Genomic DNA, 21,724 nt, shown 5'->3' on the forward strand with positions numbered 1-21,724 from the left:
AAGCCCAAACTGTCATCTCATTTTCAAAACATGTGAATGATATATGTAGCTAGACTTTTAAAAAATGCCCTGAAGGCTACACGATATAACAAATATGTAGTGTAAAGTCAAGGAGATCAACATTCCCTTTCCAAAGTTGTCATGAATCTTATGCCCCACACTCCAGTGCAGCCTAATGTGGAAGTTGGTGTTAGATACAAATTCAGGCCCACAGTCATTTCCTACCAACTCAGCATATGGTCACCCATTTTCACACCTTTAATTCTGGTTGACTTATGAGATACAAGTCTAAATTTGAAAAATTAGACATCACTCAGCCTACCATACTTTATTGGTGTTTCCTTTCGAACGACAGTACAGTCTGACAAGAACAGGTCCTAGGTAGTACTTTCCTTTTACATGCTCTCAGCTTGTGAGATACACAAAGTGATTTGTGTCAACTAATGAGTAGCTGTGTGATTCTGCACACTGAAAATAAATGTTTGCTTGGATTTTGGTCTAAAGCCTAGGTGTCAGCTTTTCCATATGTTCCCTCGGGTGGTCGGTAGTACTTGGGGAAAGCCATCAGCTGTATCATGTTGAAAGCATACTTTCTGCATTTGATATTCTTCAGTACATTCTCTATGCGGCATCCTTCTCTGGTGAAAAGGGGAAAAAAGACAACTTCATGAAACAAAGAATAAATAAATATGTTTTATTTGTACATTGCAGAGTTTCAGCAACAATTGAAGTAAAAATAACAAAGATTCAACTCTACAATATATTCTCCACGAGTGATGATACATCTTACAAAATTAGATCCAAGGCCAGGCTCAATACAGTTATTGCCCTTAGAAATAGGTTGTGGGGTTTTCTTTATATATTCCTCTTTCACTGTGGTTGGATTAAAGATTAAATACTTTATGATATATTTTACTCTACATTTAGAAATATATTTACTTTTAAAAAATTCTTTTAACCCCCCCCCCCCCACCAAATTGGTTTCATTTAGTTTCTGTTGCACATGTTTAAAGTTCACATGTAGCCTTAAGTGTGCAGGTTTTAGGAATAAGGCATTTTATTAAGTTTGGCGCTATAGATTTCTAATGGGAATTTCCATCTTTGTCTGGTTTTCAACACAGTCAAGCATTGCAAAGGAAGGAAGAGAAAACGGCTTTCCAATAGCTTGATCCAACTCTCTGCTTTACAAAGAAGAGATGCTTCGTTCATACACAGTACAAAAGTCACAAAAGCCAACATGGTGCATCAAGACAGAAAGAAAGCTTTGCTTAAAAGAATATAGATGTGTTTTGTAAAAGCAAAAGACAACCAAAGCAACAGTTACAAACAGGTTAATTTGGTTACAAAACAGAACTTATTGAATGCCATAGAATGGCTTGACAGAAGTGGGTTAGTTGCAACAAATTAAAAAAAAGAAGAAGAGTGCATTATTTGTCCAAACAGAAGTGTACTATCAGCAACTAACAATGAAAGCACCACACTGAAAGTTAGTCTTACAAACTGATCTGTCTAAAATACTCAGCTTGGACTGAATTGTTATGTGCACAAAAGAAGGTTTCATTTTTTTCATACTTAATGATTATGGACTGACCATAACCACCAATGTGTCAATACCTTTATGCTGTGCATTTGGCCACCACATTTTCCTACCATGAGCCATTTGTCTCTTGTGTTCTCCCCAAGTGACAATTACAATAATGCCAATGCCAGAAAAAAAAATCACAATAAACTTTGGTAGTTTTCTTCTCTGAGTGCATGTGTGTTGGGGACAGGCTGGAGAACAATTTTACCCAATGGCCCCAAAGGGAGGTGGTTGAAAATCACCCAAAAGAATGGGAATTGACCCTAAGTTGGTGGGGGGAAAATGAGAGAAACACTGCTATAAATGGGCTTTTGTTAAGTGCTAATGACAGTGCAAAAAGACTTGCTAGAAATAGAAAGCAGATTAATTTACTCAATGCATAGTATGCTTTCTTGAGTTCTGGGCTGTGTCAGGAGGGAAACCTTTACAGTTCAAGACATTGGCTTTGTACGGACACATTTGCAGGTCTCAAAATGTAGAAATAATACAGCACAATTTTTAAATCTTAAGCTGTTGCTGTTCATAGAAAAGAAAAGGAAAGAACAGAAGTGACCTTTACTGATATTTGGCTAATAATAAAGCAAGACTTAGAATAAGCCACACAACCAGCAAATGTGAGCTGACAAGCAACAAGGCGACAGGATAGAAGTGACGAGAAGTTGGCTTGTTATCAGTTAGACAGCCTGTTTCAGGATCATCCGACTCATTCAGTGCTCCCTGGGTTTGTCTGCTGTTAAACAGGGGAAGTTAGGAACAAACAAGAGAGCATTTAATAGGAGAGAAAGGCAACACTCAGGTATTCTAATAACAGATATGCCCACACAGTAATAATATATCTATTGCTCAGTGATTCTTTGACCTCCTAATCAAAAGTATTCCACATGTTTAAAGCTATTCTTCAACAAGCATCCAAAATGTCTCCCTGATATTTCTTAGAACATTAAAGATGCATTCATAGGATAGAAGCTCTTAATGGAACCCGCCAGCCCAAGGGAGCCAAAAAAGCCTGAAATGCCATGAAGTGGAATAAATGGATAAATGTATGATTTCCAGTAAAGGAAACAAGAATAAACAGGGCCAGTACAAATCTACAGAGGATTCTGATGCAACAGTCAGCTCAGAGCATCCTCCAGCATTGAAATGGTGAGGAGGAAGACCTTGCGGCTTGTTGTCTCCACAATAGAACACAACTCACAAGCCTTAACTCTTGTATTAGGAAGCCGCCATTGTAAGTTCCAAGAATGTTTGACTTCCCTCTATTAGTCAAGGTTGCTTGCTCATAACTGTCAGAACTTGGCACTCTTGGAGCAAATGCTGTTAACCCAAAATTCTTACAGAGCCTACTGCCCACACATAACATGAACCTTCCTCTTTTAGTATTTGCTTTAATGTCCTATAATATCCCTGATGTAGCATCACTTCTAGGTGTTATGGGGAAATAGAACAGAAGCTAACATCAATCATATGTTATTTAGACTATTACTGGTCAGATAAGCTCACCAAAGTCCATCAACAAAGTGTTCTGCCAGAAGTTATTTCGTATCAGATCCCAAAAATCTAAAGACAATCCTGCATAATTTTATGTTATGTTATTTAAATTGTTTAGTTCTTAAATATGATTATTTACTTGCAAATGAGATGTAGTGGACATGAGTGCTTAACTGATAACCACATATTGGAAAAAAAAATAATCTTTTAGATTTTGACACCGGCATCTGTTCGAAATAATCTTTTTTAAAAAAAAGACTGGGTGTAATCAGATTGTATTAGATCTCGTTCTTTCTGTCCAAATGTTATCCAAAGTTACAGGCAGATGTGTTTTGCATACATGTCAGCTTGTCATTTTAAGACTGGATTTGTTAGGACGGATACTTGGGAACTTCTGCATGCTGTTACACTTTGCCACTACACTATGGTTCCTCCTATGATCTAAAATGTTGCCATAGTTGTATGTTCCCCCCTCCCCCCAGCCTTGAGGAGAGATGGGTAAGAAATGATAACAATAACATTGCTACAAGAAAAGAAATTTCACCTAAACATTAGGAAGTGCTTTTTGCCAGTTGAATAGACTGTCTCAGAGGGTAGTAACACTCCTTTGGAGGTCTTTGCCAAACTCCCTGGAGTGCTTCAGCTGAACCCTGCATAGCATGGTCCATGCAGTTCCTTCCAACTCTATGATTCTACAAATTACAAGCCAGATTTCCATATAAACCCTGACAAGATGTATAAAATGAGCCACAGTATCCTGGAAGGTGGCATGGCTGAATAAAATCCTGTTAGAGGCTAAGGATATGCTATAACATTTTGTTGTATTTTTAATACATACTATGGAATTAACAAGATAACTCTCTTTATTAATCTGTAATATAGAGTATTGCTTGATGTTATCTTAAAGAAATACACCCTATCACATTAACATCATCACTGTAGGTGATGAAATCAGGTCATTGCAAATAGTTCTGCAAATCATATTTGTAACATCATCAATCTTAGCTTCTTGACAACAAGAATCTGGATTTCTAGTGGACATCTAATTGTATCAGTAAATGAATGTACTGCAGTTTTCAATACTGGTGGGATTTATTCAAGATTACAGCAATTAATCTCCACACAATGGCAAGTTTTTGCAAAACCCACTGCCAAATAAATGTCACTAAACCTGCTAGTGAAGCAACCTGCCTGATGAACAATGCAAACAGCATACTGAATTTTGCTATACAAAGTGGTCCTCTTAACAGCCAATTTAAAGTTTTAAAGATCGTGTGCAGTAATAATCTACCTTCTTGAAAAAAATCCCCAAGTCTGGGTTTTCTGGGTAGCTACAATTTTTTAAAGGTGGTTCTTGAAGAATCAGACAACATCCAAACAGGATCGGTTCCAGATACTCTACTGTTCAAGGCAAATCACAAAGTGACTGGACTTGTAGTTGAGCCTAATTTCACTACTGAAATTAAATGCCTGCAACAATATTTTTCAACTCTGCTGTGGTCAGCTGCTCTCTTGAGGCAACAGACATTTTAAACCAGGCAATGTTGCCCATGCTAAGATTAGATAAATGAAGTCAATACCGTATTGTTTTGACACTGCTACATCCTAAGTATTTTATGATATGTTATCTACTGTATATACTCACATATAAATTGGCCTCATATAAAAGTAGGTTCTGGAGCCAACATTATGGATTCTAATCTGACTTATGGATAAATTGAAGGTCATTCTGCAGAGAAGGGAAAGTGCCAGCTCTGCCTCTGGGGATCAGCTCCATCTGGATGCCACTGCCATTGTCACTTCTTGGAATTCAGGAAGACCAGAGAGTGGCACTACAGTGGGGAGACTAGAGGGGGCTGGTGATTCTTTTAGGCTTCTCCAGGGCATATTAAGCTCTCACCTTCTGTCACTCTACTCAGAGAAGGGGATGATTCCCTTCATAAGAGTTAAAGTATAGTTCTTACATACTATACTATACCGTTCTCAGTTTTTAGGTAGATATTTTTGACCAAAATTTCTAGACTTATACATGAATATATAAGACAGCTTGCCAAAGACTATTTTCAGCTGGCAGGGCTAGAGGAGTCTGCTGCTGCAGAAGAGGCTGGAATATCCCTCCTGTCTTCATCCCTCCTCACCTTTAGAAAGAAGTTAAAAACGTGGACGTGGGACCAGGCTTTTGGGTAACTATGCGGACTATGACAATGACAATGATGACAATTGCTATGGTGATGGACTATGGACAAGCTTGATGAGTCTCCAACTATTGAATTCGACTAGATAATGGCCACCAGACTGGTATATTTTAGTACATTTTAATTGTATTGACTTAATGTTTTTAATTATATATAACTATTGTTTCTGTTCTGTAATTTATTATGTGTACATGAAGGCATCAAATTGTTACCGGCTGGAAGCCACCCTGAGTCCCCAGGGGGTTGAGAAGGGCGAGGTAAAAATACTCGAAATAAATAAATAAATAAATCATCTCCAGCAAGTTCTTCTGATTGGGTCGTATTCATTGTATCATCATTATTTTGATTTCTAAAAGAATTTGGTCATTGAGTGTTAACTCCCAGTACATTTAAGATCTAAATATCGATCCCCCCTACACTCTATGGTTAACTGCTTTAAAAATCTTGTCATCTTGTACCCTTAACCTTACATCCTTGCTAAATAGCACTTTATACTGCCTTATGATAACAACCTATAAGATCATATTCTATCAGGGATTTAGGTTGTGTCAAGGAGGGAGGGGGATCAAGTGACTCCTTGCTAGGGAGGGTGGGCTTTAGCTCATTCTAACCTAGCAGTCTGAATAACAACAATGGGAAAACTAAGAAGTTGGGAAATGATGACTCGGCAATTTGTATGTTTTTAATCTGCATTACCGTTTGATATGTTTTATAGTTTTATATGGTATGTTTATTGTCATGTGCACGATGTGGCATTGAATTTTTGCTGTAGTTTGTAAGTCACCCTGAGTCCTCTTCAGAAGGAGAAGGGTGGGGTATAAAAATATAATAAACAAACAAACAAACAAACAAACAAACAAACAAACTGGATTTTGGAGTTTTTGCAGTTACCTAAGCTGTTAATAATTATAGATATTAGTACAACCAATTGCATGATAGACAGAAAAACAGAGTTAATAAAATGTATTCATATATGATATCAGTTCTTGAACTTACACTATAAATCAGTAAAAATTAAGTTAAGAAAAGTGGGTTACTGCTGCTTATTATATACACTGCAGACTAATATCATTAAAATCAAAGCCTGATATCTAAGCTTGTGCAAAGGATGAGATGCAATACGAGGGTTTCTTTTGTACAAATAAGTGTCTTTGATGGAATACTAATCTCACCTTAATTCAAAATCTTTATAATGCTTCAGAAAATTGTGAAAAGATTTTTATGCAAAAGCAAAAGTACTTGAAAAGAAATTCTGAAGTATACCAAGTAATCTAGCTCATGTAAGAATCAACTGGCTCATTGTTTGAGGTATAGCAAAGACATCTAAAATCTCAGCACTGCTGGTTAGTGCTGGTTATTTTCTTTGAAGCAGTTACATGAACTGAAGTAACAACTAGGCAGGTTTCAATGGTCAGGAGAGGAACAAATTAAAGCAATGTCTTTTATAAAAGTGAGAATCTTGTGTTCAAGTACATCTATTAAAATTTCTCAGTATCTGAAGATAAGTCCAAGTTTTTAAAAAGAAGCCCAAGTCCTATTGTATTGGAGTACAATGTTAGCATCCTGCAACCACTACCCGTTATGCTTCTCTGCATGAATTCAATGGCCTGGTTCATAAGTAATGTTCATCTATGATTTATCTTTGGAAATCTTGATGTTCCATTTTTGGTCTAAAGCTATTCTATCTGAATGAATGCCAGTTCAAGTTCTAGAAAAGGCTATAGAACTGATCTGATTCTGTAAGTCACTAGGCCAACATCACCAACACCTGACTGCATAAAATATGCAAATATGAACCCTTCCCAAATGTGTCAATTTTTACAAGCTATTTTCTAGGAACATATCCACAACCTTGAGCCCTCCAGATATAATAACAATGATAACAACAACAACAACAACAACAACAACAACAACAACAACTTTATTTTTGTACCCTGCCTCCATGTCCCCAAGGGGACTCGGGGCAACTTACATGGGGATGAGCCCGATCAACATAGTTAAAATAAAACACATTAAAATACATCAGCAACAACATAAATAAAATAAAACAACATTGTAAAAATACTATAAAAGCAGATATCAACTGGTAACCAATAAACTTGCAATAATGATCAGTTTCTGGGCATGGGTGAGCAGCTGGTGCAAATCAATTGTAAGGATAGGTTTGATGGCTAAAGTGTGTAAGTCAATTGGCAATAGAAAAGTTAGGGGGCAATGTAAGAACATTATAACTTTAAGTACTGAACAATAGTAAAGTGTAGGATCCTAGCTGGGGCCAAGTTATCAGAGGAGTCGTCTAGTCAAAAGCACAGCAGAACATCCATGTCTTTAGGTCTTTGCAGAAGATGGACACAGTGGGTGCTAGTCTAGTCTAGTCTAGTCTAATTTTCAAAATTATTCCCATCGAAGCCCAAAGTGGATTTTGGCAAAGCCACATATCACTTTCTTTCTCACACTAGTCCATATTCATCATGAAAATATTTTTTTCTTGCATTCTCATTCCAAATCATATCCTCCCTACCTTGACACTTTAAAAGCCCATATTTAAACAGTAATAAAAAAAACATATTCTAGTCATGCTTTTGGGTCCCTTCGAAATCAGATCCTCATTTGGTAGTATCTAAGAATTTTTTATTGTAGATGTGACCAAGAGATGAACAGAGCATATATAGCACTTCAGAAAACGGTGAATAGTGCTGAAAATGAAAGACTAACCTTTAGTCCATCATTAAGCTCTAGAGAGGTAGAAGAACAAGTTGGATGGTCTGCTCCAGAGAATGATAAAACTGCACAATTTTATCAGACATCTTGGGGATTTATCTGCAGTTTTAGTTGGCAATCTTACCAAGGGTTTCATCTCTGCTTGGAAAGAGGGGATGACCCAGGTTCACTGGTTTCCAACTTCTTGGTATCATGGAAATCTCAGAACAATGAAGTGACCGAGTGGAAGATTATAATACAAATGGTAGAAAGGCTTGTAATGACTGTGACCTCACACAGGTAAGAAGCCAGAAGGATTATGGAAACTATATTTTGTATTGCACACAGGTGCATGATTATCGGCCTGCTGGAAAGATTTTGTGGGTGAATGCACTCCAGTAAATGTGTAGAGGAAATGTGTAAGGAAGGATTGATCCCCTGAGGCATGGTAGCTGACCTAGAGCATCTGAAAGGGAAGACAGCATGGTGGAAAAGGTTTTTGGGATGTCACTGTGATGTTTTACTCTGAGTGTGCCATTTTCTCTGATGTCAAGGAGAAGCAAGGTGAAATATTGGGTAAAAGGCAACAGAAATTGATGGGTTTGTAGTTCAGGGAAATATGTTTGATTGTGCAAATAGTGACAGGATAAAAACAGGCTGTAAGTGCACAGAAAAATTCTATAAGAAACAACAACAGATAATTTAAGAGCCCTAAAATGGCCAGTTTCAAAGTGCTGTCAGTGCTGCACATATGTATTTTACAAGCTGAAATGGAAACAGGTTTTTGTCAAAAGCAGCAGTGATGTTTATTCCAAGCCCTTCCTCCCTTCAATAACACAAATTCAGTGGAAAATATTTAGGTACACAACTTGGCCACTGAAATAAGGTGACATAATTTAACTGTTTCCATGGGTAAACAGGTTATTCCAACAACAGAAGATTAGATTAAAATGAATGGCCATTAGGACAGAAAAACAAGATTTGACTATTCTCAGTTCAAGGGCTGAGCTGCTGGTTATGTGAATACTGGTTTGTTTGTTTTTTCTTCTACCATCTTCCTTGCTAACAAACAGATGAGCTGCCAAAATACTACGAATGACCGAAACAAACCCCAAGATGTACTGACAGGCTTTACCTCCATTTACAATAGGCCAAACAGAAAGGTTGAATCATTTGGCAATGAAAATCTCAAGAGCAGAAAGTGTTTTTATTGTTCCTGTCTTTCATGTTGACGTTGGGATAAAGATTTTAAAGGAAGAAAATGTATTACTGAAAGTGGAGAAAGGAAATTGACATGCCTGTCTCCTCTTATTTATCTGCTACTAAAAGCAATGGTTGACCACACAATTATTGAGAGCTGGTCCCAATGCTCATAAGGAAGAAAGTGATTTTGCAAATAGCAAACCTGATGTTGAAAAGGGGGTTGAAATTTTGATCAATGCATCTGAGTGACTAACTTGTTTTCTTGCTCTCCATCGCTGTTATAACCACAACACCTATTTGTGTGGTCTCTCCAGCAATCCTTAGAATTCTACACAAAGTGTTTGGAAGGTTTTTAGACAGCCCTTTGTTCCATAGGCAACTACAAAGTTAGCAGAATTGCTTTTGTATAATACATAATGGTGAAAGTGAAAATAGAAATGTGCAAATTTAATTTTCAATAGCTCAAAAGATCATGAAAAACCAAAGCAAACACTCCAAAAGAAGATAATTTTGGATGTTTCTCTCAAACATGTCACGTAGCAATCTACTTTTGGAAAAGAATAAATTGGAAAGCTATTTTTGATAAACAATGTAAGCCTACTGTCTGAAAACTAAAATGCTTTGAGCCAACTAATAATTGTTTACTATTGTAATATTCTGAAAAAATATTTCTGTCTTTTCTTTTTGAATTTAAGTTTATTTTCTAATTTAGTTATATGAAGATTTCTACAATTTGTTCTGGATTTAAATGTCACTTGAAGGAAGAGAGTGTGAATATGAAATATGCAAATGTATTATATTTGATGCAATAGATGAAAAGTTATACAGTAATATAAACATAAGGTACAAGGTATTTTCTCTCATTTTCACTGGAACAGTATTATATTTCACCTACCCTGGGCTCAATCCATTCTCAAAACACCATTAAGGAGGTGAGAATATAAGGATGAACAAAAGCCAATCCCTTTGTCTTCAAGGCATGAAGTTCAACAATACAGACAGCATAGCAGGCTATGATTAACTATCACTGTGGACACTTCCTTCTACCAGACACCTTGGAGAAGTGCCCATGTCCTCACATCAATGCATGCAGGGGTGGAAGGTTATCTTCTAGCAATCCTGCTGTGCTTCAAATGATATCCCAACAAACATTAGCATCCAGCCTGTGTCATTATCTAAGATAGTGCTCTGAAACTTTGGGAATTTGGACTTCTATTTTTGTATTATGCAAGGTTTCATTAGTGAGCCTTCACAGTACAAAATGGGGGGAAATGCAAGGCTGAAGAATACTTGCAAGTTGTTCTAAAGACAGACATCTTCAGGGTGAGATAAAATTCAGGATTGTCAGGGCTATCCATACCCGAGTGACAATAAACTCCAACACTTCTCCATCTTCATTAGAGCGTCTCATTTAAATAATAAGAGACATTTGCAGGTACAGTCTCCCAAAGGAAAACTGTACTGTGGAAAAAAGATTTTATGTAGAAAAATGATGGCACTATTTGTAGTCATTGGAAAGGGGTGTACATGTAAAATGTAAAGCAGGAAAAGGAAAATATTCCTCATTTTTAGGAGCAAAGGGCAATGACGTTTCAAGTCTGTTATTATCCACCAAGGGAGGCAAATGCAAATTCCACATTCAATGGCTATTCAGTACCTACATGAATAATTTTTCACCAACTTATTCTACCAAGCAGCTGACTCCTCACTATCCTAAAGTACCACCCTGCAACATTTTGCTGCTTTTGTTAAAAGAAGTCTCTACTCACTTTCCCAATCACTGGATTTGTCTTCACCTAGAGATCCCAACTCCTCACCTAAGTAATCTTGTGCTCATACAGGCCCTTCCATAAAGGGGGATACATATATTCTCTTTAATGCCAAATCAGATGGCTCCCCCCATATTATTTCTTGTCATCTCATTTTTCTTTGTTGATAAAGGTTGCAATGCTATCATTCCTGTCCACTGATGTCAAATTGTAGACCACACCCATGATTTAAAAATGGCATGGTTGCAGAAGAGCCTATGCTGAAGCTAGGAATAGTATCTATTGGAAGTCAGTGCTTTATCTCAAAGGAGTATAATGGGCATTTTTTTGGACCACACTAGTCACTTCCAAACACCTAATGAAGCTCTGGGGCTCTGTGTTTGAAAACTAAATTTCAGTTCCATGGATTTCTCAAACTACTTCCATGAATTCGAAGGGGACATGGAAGACTAGTCATCAAAGCCTTCTTAACCAGCAGGCTCTATGCCTCTCAGCAAACAGTTGCTGAAAAGAAAAGTGTTTTAGGATCATTCTGTGACATGGCATGGGAGGGAGATAGGGCCACGTAAGTCTTGCCAAAGCAGTTGAGAGAAGAGGGACCAAATGCAAAGGTTTCCAATTGACAAAGGCAGTTCTCACTGCCCGTGCTTTCTTTGGTATTCACATATCATCTATTTATAGCCCCTGAATGACAGAGACAGACTGAATAAATGTTGTAATATGGATGACTTCTATTGTCAGAAGAAATAACGGAATTATTTGGAAGTGTCAGCTTGTTCAGGTAAAACCACTTTGTGGAACTATCTATAACATACACAATTGAACCTGTTCTTTGTATTCAGCACTTCATACCCAAGTTAAAACCTGGGAGTCGGGAACCCTGGGGAGGTCCTGAAGGGGTGCCAGAGGGGTTGCCAAAGACCATTGAAAACACAGGATTTTCTGTTGGTCATGGGGGTTCTGGGTGGGAAGTCTGGCCCAATTCTATTGTTGGTGGGGTTCAGAATGCTCTTTGATTATAGGTGAACTATAAATCCCAGCATCTACAACTCCCAAATGTCAAGGTCTATTTTCCCCAAACTCCACCAGTGTTCACATTTGGGCATATCGGGTACTTGTGCCAAAGTTGGTCCAATTAATAAAAATACATCCCACATATCAGATATTTACATCATGATTCATAACAGAAGAAAAATTACAGTTATGTATTAGCAACAAAAATAATTTTATGTTGGGGGTCACGGCAGTAGGAAGGTTGAGAACCACTGCCCTAGACAGTGTCTGTCCAGTCACTACTTGACTTTCCTGAAGACATGGATAGAAACAACCTACTGTAGCTGCTTCTGTGTACAAGAACATATTTAGGCAAATACACAAAAAACTATTTTTTTTTCAGCCATGCCTTTGCTTCCTCACAGGGGCTATAAATGTGCTGAAACATCTGGGAAATAAAGGGCTTCATGGGAGTCATTGTGACATGATTTGGAAGTGCGCATATCAGATCATGGCAGAAGAGCAGCTTTTCTCTGTGATAAAACACCTGTTGCATCCTTTATGCAATACAGGCATATGTCAATGAACAAAACCTATGACAATGGATCTTCTATTTACGAAGTCTCTTTATAACCTTTTTGTTTTTGTCCTCTTTCTAGCTAGAGGTTATTTTAGCAGCATTGGCATTGTAGGAATGGTCAAGGGAGGTTGTATTGCATGTCTATAGTATTCAACTGAATAATAGTTTGAGTTGGGAAACAATGGGATTCTACTTACAATTAGAAGCTTGATGGATTTCTGAGGAGGGTGTAATGCATTATCATTACATTCTCCCCCAAATTAAAATGTAATGACTTGTAACTATTACGATAACAATTACCTACTTAAAAGTGGTAATGAGTAATGGTAGCAATTTTTTCAAAATGGTAGCTCCTTTAACTTTCTGACTCTGTATCTGATTAAAAGTTATTTCATAAATACTGCATAATAAACCACAGAGGTTACTAAAAAGAGATGCATTGTTTCTCGTTAGTGTGAGGATGGACTGACATATCAAAATGGACTTATGAGAATGGATTTATCAAAAGTAAGCATGAGGCTGAGGTAAGTCATGACTGTTCTACTATGCAGTCTGCAACTTTCAAAATGGGAGAAACCATTTATTTTGACTAATGTTTACTTATGTTATTTAGATGAAAGAAGTACTTCCTGAAGAAAGGAAACATTTTTGTATTTTGCCAGACATGGGCAAATTGTTCAGAAGGGGGGCCACATGTTGGGCAGGACCAGGGCAGCCTAGCTAGGAGGGGGACAAGGGTTGACATGGGGCGGTGGTGGGCAGTTGGGCCAGAGGGGAGGCTGGGAGTCATTGGTTGGTGTGTGTGTGTGTGTGGGGGGCAGGGATCACACACCGCTGTGCAGGGTTCTTGGGAGAGCCCCACACAGCAGCACACAGAGTACTTCTCTTCGCAGGAGGACACAGAGGCCCACCATGTCATCCTGTGAAGAGGAGAGCTTACACACAGCTGTGCAGAACTCTCAGGAGAGCTCTGCACAGCCACATTTGACTGGGAGTGCTTGGGCTAGAGCCAAGAGCTCAAAGGGCTGCATCCGGCCCACTGGCCTGAGTTAGCAATCTGAGCTAGGACAGGACATCAATGACTTGAATACAAATTAAAACCTTCCTAACTTGGTGTGCTCTGATATTTTAAACCAGTGGTTCTCAACCTGTGGGTCTCCAGAAATCCCAGCCATTTTTACCAGCTGTTAGGATTTCTGGGAATTGAAGGCCAAAACATCCAGGGACCCGCAGGTTGAGAACCACTGTTTTAGACAATCCTGTTGGTTTGGGTTGATGAAAATTGAAGTTCATAAAACTTGGTGAGAAAGAGGTTAGGGGAAGGTTAAGTAAAAAACAAAACAAAACACAATGTTTCCCTGGGTCTTTAGCAGTATTTTGAAAGATGATTACACTGCAATTCTTTAAACAATGAGTAAAGACAGGGTATGATCTCCTTTTCACCATCTTAACCCCAATTTCCCCAAAGTGGGATAGGTTTCCTGTACTAGATTCTCCTTTAGTTTCAAGTTTAATAGACCTATTTTGTATTAGTTTATATGTGGACGACAATTGGTCCTACTATAGTACAAATTGTGTTCTTATATGACACTAATAGCAAGCTGACTCCATGCTCCTGAGCCACACAAATAAACCTCATAAATAAAATGGTGAAGTATTTATCACCTTGGAGGACAATTTACAGCCTCACAGTAATTTATAAAAAGAGCCAGTCCTCTAGATGGTATGTGTTGGAAAGAACTGGGAACAATAGGATGCTCAGAACTGACAGCTAACAGGAGGGTACCAAGTTAATGAATGACCCCATTGTTTCTAGTAAGGAAATAAACTCTCCTAATTTCAATTTGGGTCATTAATTAGACCATAACAGAATACGCTTGAGAATGCACACTCTGGCAGCTTTTGCTCAGTGATTGCCGAGAACACTGGAGTAGGAAGAGTGCTTGGGAACCACTGCAAAATTTATCTTTGAATGGATAGCCCACCCAAATGCTTAGCATGGAAAACGGGAGATTAATTTGTTTTCCTCCATAACCTTCTGTATCCTGGCTACCAAGAAAGAATTGGAATAAAAATGTCTTACACAGCAATCCTATAGCTGTCTAGTTTAAGTAAAGTTCTACAGAACTGGGACTTACTTCTATAGAACTGGGACTTATCTTCTGTCAATGGGTTCAAGACTGCAACCTTAATATCCTTCAGAGATAAAACAGGCTCAAACACTGGCATGTTTTCAGAAGAGGCTTCTAAAAGTTGACAGTCTATCATTGAAAATGAGATAGATATTTTTGCACTTTTCTGTTTTATACATTTATTTTTTCCCCAAGCTAAAGCAACAGTTAAATATAAAAGACTCGACCTCATTGAACTGCAAAGCACCAATGTGTGGAAGTGTTTTGAGTGTTGGACTGTGGAAAGCAGGGTTCAAATCCACTCTCCACTAGATGACCACCACATTGAGCAGCACCCAGTACCTATAATTATGCATATTTTCAGTTTTTTAAGATATTAAAATAAAATTAATGAGACTAACTCTACTTGTAAAGACTTCTTGTCAAAGATTTATAACCACGCTTTTGCACTGATTCAGTAACATTAAGCATACTCTTATTTTAGCCATTAGTGTCAAGCAGGTATGGGCAAACCCAGACACAAATGCGGTACCTCAGGCCCTTCTCTCTCACACCATCCTATCCTTCCTTCTTTCTCTCTTACCTTCCTTCTTCACTCCCTTCCTTCCTTAACTCCCTCCTTCCCATCTACCCTTTCATCCCTCCCTCCCTCTTTCTTCCCTCCTTCCCTTTTTTCTTTCCTTCCTTCTCTCTTTCCTCCCTCCCTCTATTCCCTTCCCCTTCCTTCCATTCTTCCTTCTCTTCCTCCCTTTCTTCCTTCTTTCCTCTTTTTCCTTCTTCCTTTCCTCCTGGGGATGTTTAACTGGTCCCATGGAGGGCGGGGGGGGGGGGGGGGGGGGGGGGACTGACTTTCTGCTGCTCTACAGACCAGGGCACAAGGGAACAATGGTTTCAAATTGCAGGGAAAGAGATTCGATTGAAAAGATTAGGAAGAACTTCCTATGAGTAAGAGCTGCTGGAGAGTGGCATAGGCTGACTGGGAGTGTGGTGGAGTCTCTTTCTCTGTAGGCTTTTCCACATAGGCTGTATTATGAGGAGTGCTTTGATTGTGCCTTCCTGCATAGCAGGGGGTTGGACTGGATAACCCTTGGGGGTCTCTTCCAGCTCTAGGATTCTAGGATTATATATCAGGAGGAGGCAATACTGGACCTAATGGATATAACCCCCCCCCCCCCCCCCCACACACACATACCATCTCATCCTAACAAAGGGTAACCCTTTTGGGATCCAAACATTTCCTGTCTTTCTTTCACTTTCTGCCTCCAAAAGAGAAGAGGAAGGGGAGGAAAGGGCAGGGAGGGGGCCAGCCCACCCATCTCTGGCCTGCCATGGGGTCCCCAAGTTAGATAGTTTGCCCATGCCTGGTGTAAATTGTGGTGGCTATAAAACAAAAAACCTTTCTGAAAAAAAGTGTTTATCAGATCATGATATGTGATTTAGTCTGGGCATTTACCCTGTCCAGCAACAAGAGAGAATATAGTATAACACACTAGCCTCTCACATCTGGATTTATAAAACTGGTTTCCATATCTGAAATGCCATTTTATTGATCCTGATTTTCAGAATATTTAGACACTGACCCTATGATAACTTTTTTTCAGAAGGAATAGCCACTCTTTTAAAAGCAACAATTGTGTTAAATTAGAATTGATTATTGTATAATAATTTTGTAAAGACTAACGTGATGTATAATGATAAAAAAATGAGTAGCTACAATTAGGTTTATAATGGCAAAATTGCAAAACCTGCCATTCTAGTATGTTTTAGATTGGTTTAGGAAAGAACTATTGTCAATGAGATGGATAAGTTAATATGGATGTTAGGTCACAAAATGAAATTAGAAGTGAGAAGGATTTGTCAGTGAGACAGTTCATTTCTGTGTAATATTGGAATAACCAATTAAACATTTTCTAAATTAGAGGAGAAGTTGTTTCACGTTTGGTAATATATGATTTTATTATATTGAATAAAGTCCATTAATGACTTCTTTCCCCACATCATAGTGATTTAACCCTTAGCTGATGCATAACTTCTGAACAATGCTGCTGTTTTGCTTGTACCAGAAATTTTATTCCTTTCCATTCATGTCCTATAAGTACATAAAATAGTCCTGCTATATTGCATCAAAAGCCTATCTAGTTCAAAATTCTGTTTCATTGGTGGATAAGCCATAGTCCCAATGGAACAGCACCAGGAAAACATGCCTATGCAGCTTCCAGCTGACGAGAACAACAGAAAAAGGGAGACCATAGAACCCTACAACAGTCTGCTTTGCTTGGTTGCAGAAACAGCCCAGAAGGTTTGGGTTTTTACACCCAGCTTTCCTACTTTACCAACCTACTGGGCTACAGTATAAGAACTTTGGACCATCTTGGCCAGCAAATTGGATCTGGATCTTCTATAACTTCTGCCAGAACAACTCAGCCTTCACCTCCCAGCTGAAGAGAGCAGCAGAAGAAAAAAAAGGAAACCATGGAGGTCTGCAGGAGTCTTCTGGGTTGTCTTGCCGGGATGGGACTAGGAGGCACTGCCCTACAGTGGCTCCAGTCATTCCTGGACGACCATACCCACAAGGTGGTGCTAGGGGACTCCTGTTCAAATCCCCAGTCATTGACTTGTGGGGTTCCATTTTGCCCCCCATGCTGTTTAACATATACATGAAACCTCTGGGAGAGGTCATATGGAGCTTTGGAGTATGGTGCCACCTATATGATGACACCCAATTCTACTACTCCTTTCCAGCTAAAGCGATGGAAGATGTCCTGACCCTAAGCCAGTGCCTGTCATCAGTAACAGACTGAATAAGGGCAAACACTTTGAAACTTAATCCAGATAAGACAAAGGTACTCCTGGTCTGTCAGAAGTCAAGACCAGGAAATAGGGCTCCAGCCTGTGACCACCCCTGAAGACAAAGGTTTGCTGATTGGGGGCTCTCATGGACTCTGAGCTGAACCTGGAGGTCCAGGTGTTGGTGGTGACTAGGAAGACCTTTGCACAATTAAAACTCATACGCCAACTGTGCTCGTTCCTTGAGAAGCCAAATCTGACCATGGTGGTACAAGCCGCCTTAGTTACATCCAATCTGGATTACTGTAATGCACTCTACTGGCTTCGGCTCTTGCAAAAGCTGCTTCGGGGTTAAAGCTGAGGCAGCCCCAAGCCAGTGGCGACAGAGAGAGCACCAGGCTTGTGAGGTGGGGACAGCCCAGCATTCTCCAAGGTAATGTGGCCTCACGCTCCTCCTCCTCGCCCCCTCCCTCCTCGCTCCGCCTTCAGGCTGCACCATTTTGGGGATGGTGAGAGAGGTGAGCAGCTGCTGACCTGCTGGAGCAGGTTTCAGGAAGCAGAAAGCAAAGGGACCCCGCGATATCCGGCATACAAGACGACTCTCCATTTTGGAGATGATTTTGGGTGGTTCGAAAGTCGTCTTGTACCCCGGAATATACGGTATATAAATAGGGGAATAGTCAATATTGGTCTTTAGGTAATATTGTGATCAATATTTAACCGGAGAAATATCCAAGAGTATGCATTTTAAGGGCAATACAAGCTGTTCTACAGTTAGCATTAGGAAAAATGCCTACAGTAAAGAAAATTTATTAGCAGGGATGGACAACTGAAGCGGGCCCAGAGTCTAGTTTTTAGACTAACTAGGTACGAGAAACTTTCTTTTTTTTCTTTTTAAAGCATGTTAAAGCTAGAAATTAGAAGCATATTAGTAAAACTGAAGGAAATTAAAATTTAATTCTACACTAAATATTATAGAAAATTATTAAATTTATCAACATGCCCATCCTTTATGATAAATATACAGGGTGGTCATATCATGAGAAGACACAACTTGCTAGAAAAGACAATAATACTTGGTAAATTAAAAGGCAGTAGGAAAAGAGGAAGATTACATTCCAGATGGACAGGCTCAATCAAGTAAGTCACAGCCCTAAATTTGCAAGACCTGGGCAGAACGGTTGATGATAAAGTGACTTGGAAGTCTATCATTCATGATTTAACAGAAGTTAGCAACAAACAACAAACAACAAACACACTTGAATAAGTCTTGTTTGTGATACTTCAAGTACCACTAGTAGGGAAGGTAGTACCCAAAATTTTGTTCTTTGTGTGCTTTGGGCTTCTACACTCAGAAGATCTAGACAGTTTAGCCAACAGTCAGGAATTTTGGGAAACGAAGTCTAAAATACCTGCAGGACCAAAGTTTGGGAATGACTGGTTCAATCACTGACATAAACCAGCAGCAATATGAGGTAAATAATCAAACCATATGCCTGGAGCTCTTTTCTAAGAATGTGAAAATTTATCTAACTCTCTTAGCAGACTCCAACATCTTATAACAAGCTCAACACAGCTTACCTATGACATTTCACAACGTATTTTAAGAAGCAATATTATAAGCACAACTAGGAACTACAAAGTAACAACAGGAAAAAGTCCATAGTGTTGAAAGAGCAGGAATTGCCGTGTTTATAATGTCCTCCCCTGCTTCACAAGCAAAAAATGACTTCTGCAGTTCAGCTATCAGGATAGATAACATGCTGTTATCATTTATTTTTGAACATGGGAAACAGCTTTAATGCCAATTACAATCAATAGTTTTTTCAGTGTTGAGACCTGATGTAAGTTGGAATGCTTAGTTGCCCATGTGCTGAGATCTCTTCCTAAGAAATCATTACAGAATGAGCTGAAGCCTTGACAGTCTATTTAGGCAAGTTATCATCAGTTGTCAAGAACTCAACCTGCAGAAAATAATAATTTCACAATTTCCTTGTTTCTCCCCTTTCAAAAACAAGCCTACTCTTTTAAATAACACTTTCTGAAGAAATCATGCAGAGGGTATGTCTTGTAAGATACCCCCCCCCCCCCAATTAATACTAGTCTAATCTCAATACTTTGCTGTGTGCCTTCAAGTCATTTCTGATGTATATAGTGACCCAAAGGTAAACCTATCACAGAGTTTTCTTGGCCAAATTTTTCCCTTGACTTCCTCTGAGGCTAAGCGTGACTTGCCCAAGCACCCACTAAGTTTCCAATGTCCTAATCCAACACATATAACACTATACTATACTATACTATACTGGCCCTTAAACTCAAAGCTATACTTATTAAAACTCATCAAAGACCTGTGAATACTGCAGCCTAATTCAGTAGTTAATTCAAACTATAGTAGATCCACCAATTCTATGGAAAATTGGCTATTTATTTATTTTATTTATTGTCAGAAGTGAATTTAGAATACAGTTATAATGCATAAGAAACCACAAACGAAGTTAAAAATTGGGCATTATGCTAAATTTCCTTTGAAGTTTAGCATAAGCTGGCTACTTAGAGTGCCTCTGGTCTCGCTGTGAGAAGGTCCTCCATTATGCATTTGGCAGAGCTCAGTCAATGTTCTTGCTAAGTCAATGTTTATGTAAGTTCTACTGATTCAGTGCATCTACTCTACTTGAGCCTATCAATTAGATTTGAGTTAGTAAGCTTTATTTACTAATAAAGAGGCCATTAGGAGGTTGATCAAGCTCTTTCTTTCTCAATGTTTCATCCATGTTTGTGAAGAAGAACCTCACAATTTTAAGTCAGATGCAAAGCATATTTCCTGGTCAGACACCATTCTAACTATCTCTTAAACATCTCTCCTCTTGCCAAAAATGAAGATACATTTCCACAGACATTTACAGCAATGTCACATGATTTGGGGAAGAGTTATGCAAAAGTCAACAGAAGAAGGAGCAAAAGGAGGAAAGTTCATGGCAATACAAGTTCTGAGTTGGGTTGATTGAGCCAAGGCATGATGGTATAACTAGTTATGATAGCTAACTAGATCCTAGGTAACTAAAACATATTAGCTATTCAATTAGTAAATTCTGTGGTCTAAGAATAGCCAATGTCTACTCTCATTTTAGCTTCTTGTGAGATTCCTGGAGACATTTGGTTTAGTCTTCAGGAGACAGACTTAAAAAGCTGTATTTATGTTGATGATCATCATCTCCTAATTATGAGTTTCAAAAGCCATGCCTATTAAGAGTTATCTTACGGATGTATCTGTTACAAGAAATAAATATTTATATTATTATATTCTGAATTTTACCAAAAAAACCATGTTGGTACGGGTGGGTGAATAATCCATAATTATGCTGATTCAAGGACTGTTAACAGTTGATTTTCAATTCGAACACAGGGTATTCTGCACTATAAAAAGTTCCAAAAGTGGAATCCTTTTTGTTCAAAACTATGCTATAATTTCATGTTTATGAAGCAAAATGTAAGCTTATTAAGAAATTCATAGCAGTAGGACCATGTACAGAAAGTACAATTAAATATAGAAAATAAATTTATAATTAGTAGAAGCACATTCAAGTGTGAAATCTAATATACACACACTGCCCACCATGACTGAAAAGCTGGAGAGATGATAGGGTTCATGGGCAATCATGTTATTTATGAAATGTGAGTGTAAATGCAGCATGATACAACAAGTCATTTTGAAGCAAGCTAAACTAAACTGTTCTCCTGATTTACTACTTTAGCTTTCAGCATATTGTTAAAACACACAATTCATGCTTATTTTCAAGGACATATTGTGAGCTGTGAAAGGCAGGTACCTACCCTCTTTTTGAGTTGTTATTTAATTAATATTAAAAAGAATTCCGGAGTAGGAATGGTTGTGAACTGTGATTATTAAAACCCCCCTAAATACATCTTTCTTTGTTTTGATATGATAGTAATATGACATTACAGGGTATTCCTGTTTTCTAGTGGTTTGAAGAACATAGTGTTAGCTATCTCTGGTGAGATGCTTTATAAATGATGACAATGTGTAAAATTTAATTATAGAAATGCTAAGCCGCCAACTGTACACAATCTTTATTTTTAATCTTAAATACTTTTCAGCACTTGCCTAAATTAATAGTATGTATAAAACCAGTTCCTTTGAATAAAGAAATTAATAAATTAGGGAGGTCAATTTTACTGTTATTTAATTTAATGTAGATAATTAAAACATACTGTATTTCCTGATTATACATGTTTAATTAATCCCATCTTAATCTTCACAAAATTACCCAAAAATA

The 21,724-nt window shown here is 38.3% G+C and overlaps 1 protein-coding gene across 3 annotated transcripts in view; it reads right to left on the reverse strand.

Moving 5' to 3' along the window:
- Positions 1-313: 313 nt before the first annotated feature.
- Positions 314-21,724, reverse strand: part of INPP4B (inositol polyphosphate-4-phosphatase type II B) — a 314,390-nt gene continuing 292,979 nt past the window's right edge. For 2 of the 3 annotated variants that reach the window (XM_067468684.1, XM_060778903.2), the window contains one exon: positions 681-2,312. In XM_067468684.1, coding sequence (XP_067324785.1) covers positions 2,138-2,312 — 175 coding nt within the window. In that variant the 3' untranslated portion in view covers positions 681-2,137. Of the gene's footprint in view, positions 639-680; positions 2,313-21,724 lie in introns of those variants that run through there. The other variant, XM_060778904.2, reaches the window with a different exon arrangement.

Source organism: Anolis sagrei, chromosome 5 (genome assembly GCF_037176765.1).
Source record: "Anolis sagrei isolate rAnoSag1 chromosome 5, rAnoSag1.mat, whole genome shotgun sequence".
NCBI classification, from domain to species: Eukaryota; Metazoa; Chordata; class Lepidosauria; order Squamata; family Dactyloidae; genus Anolis; species Anolis sagrei.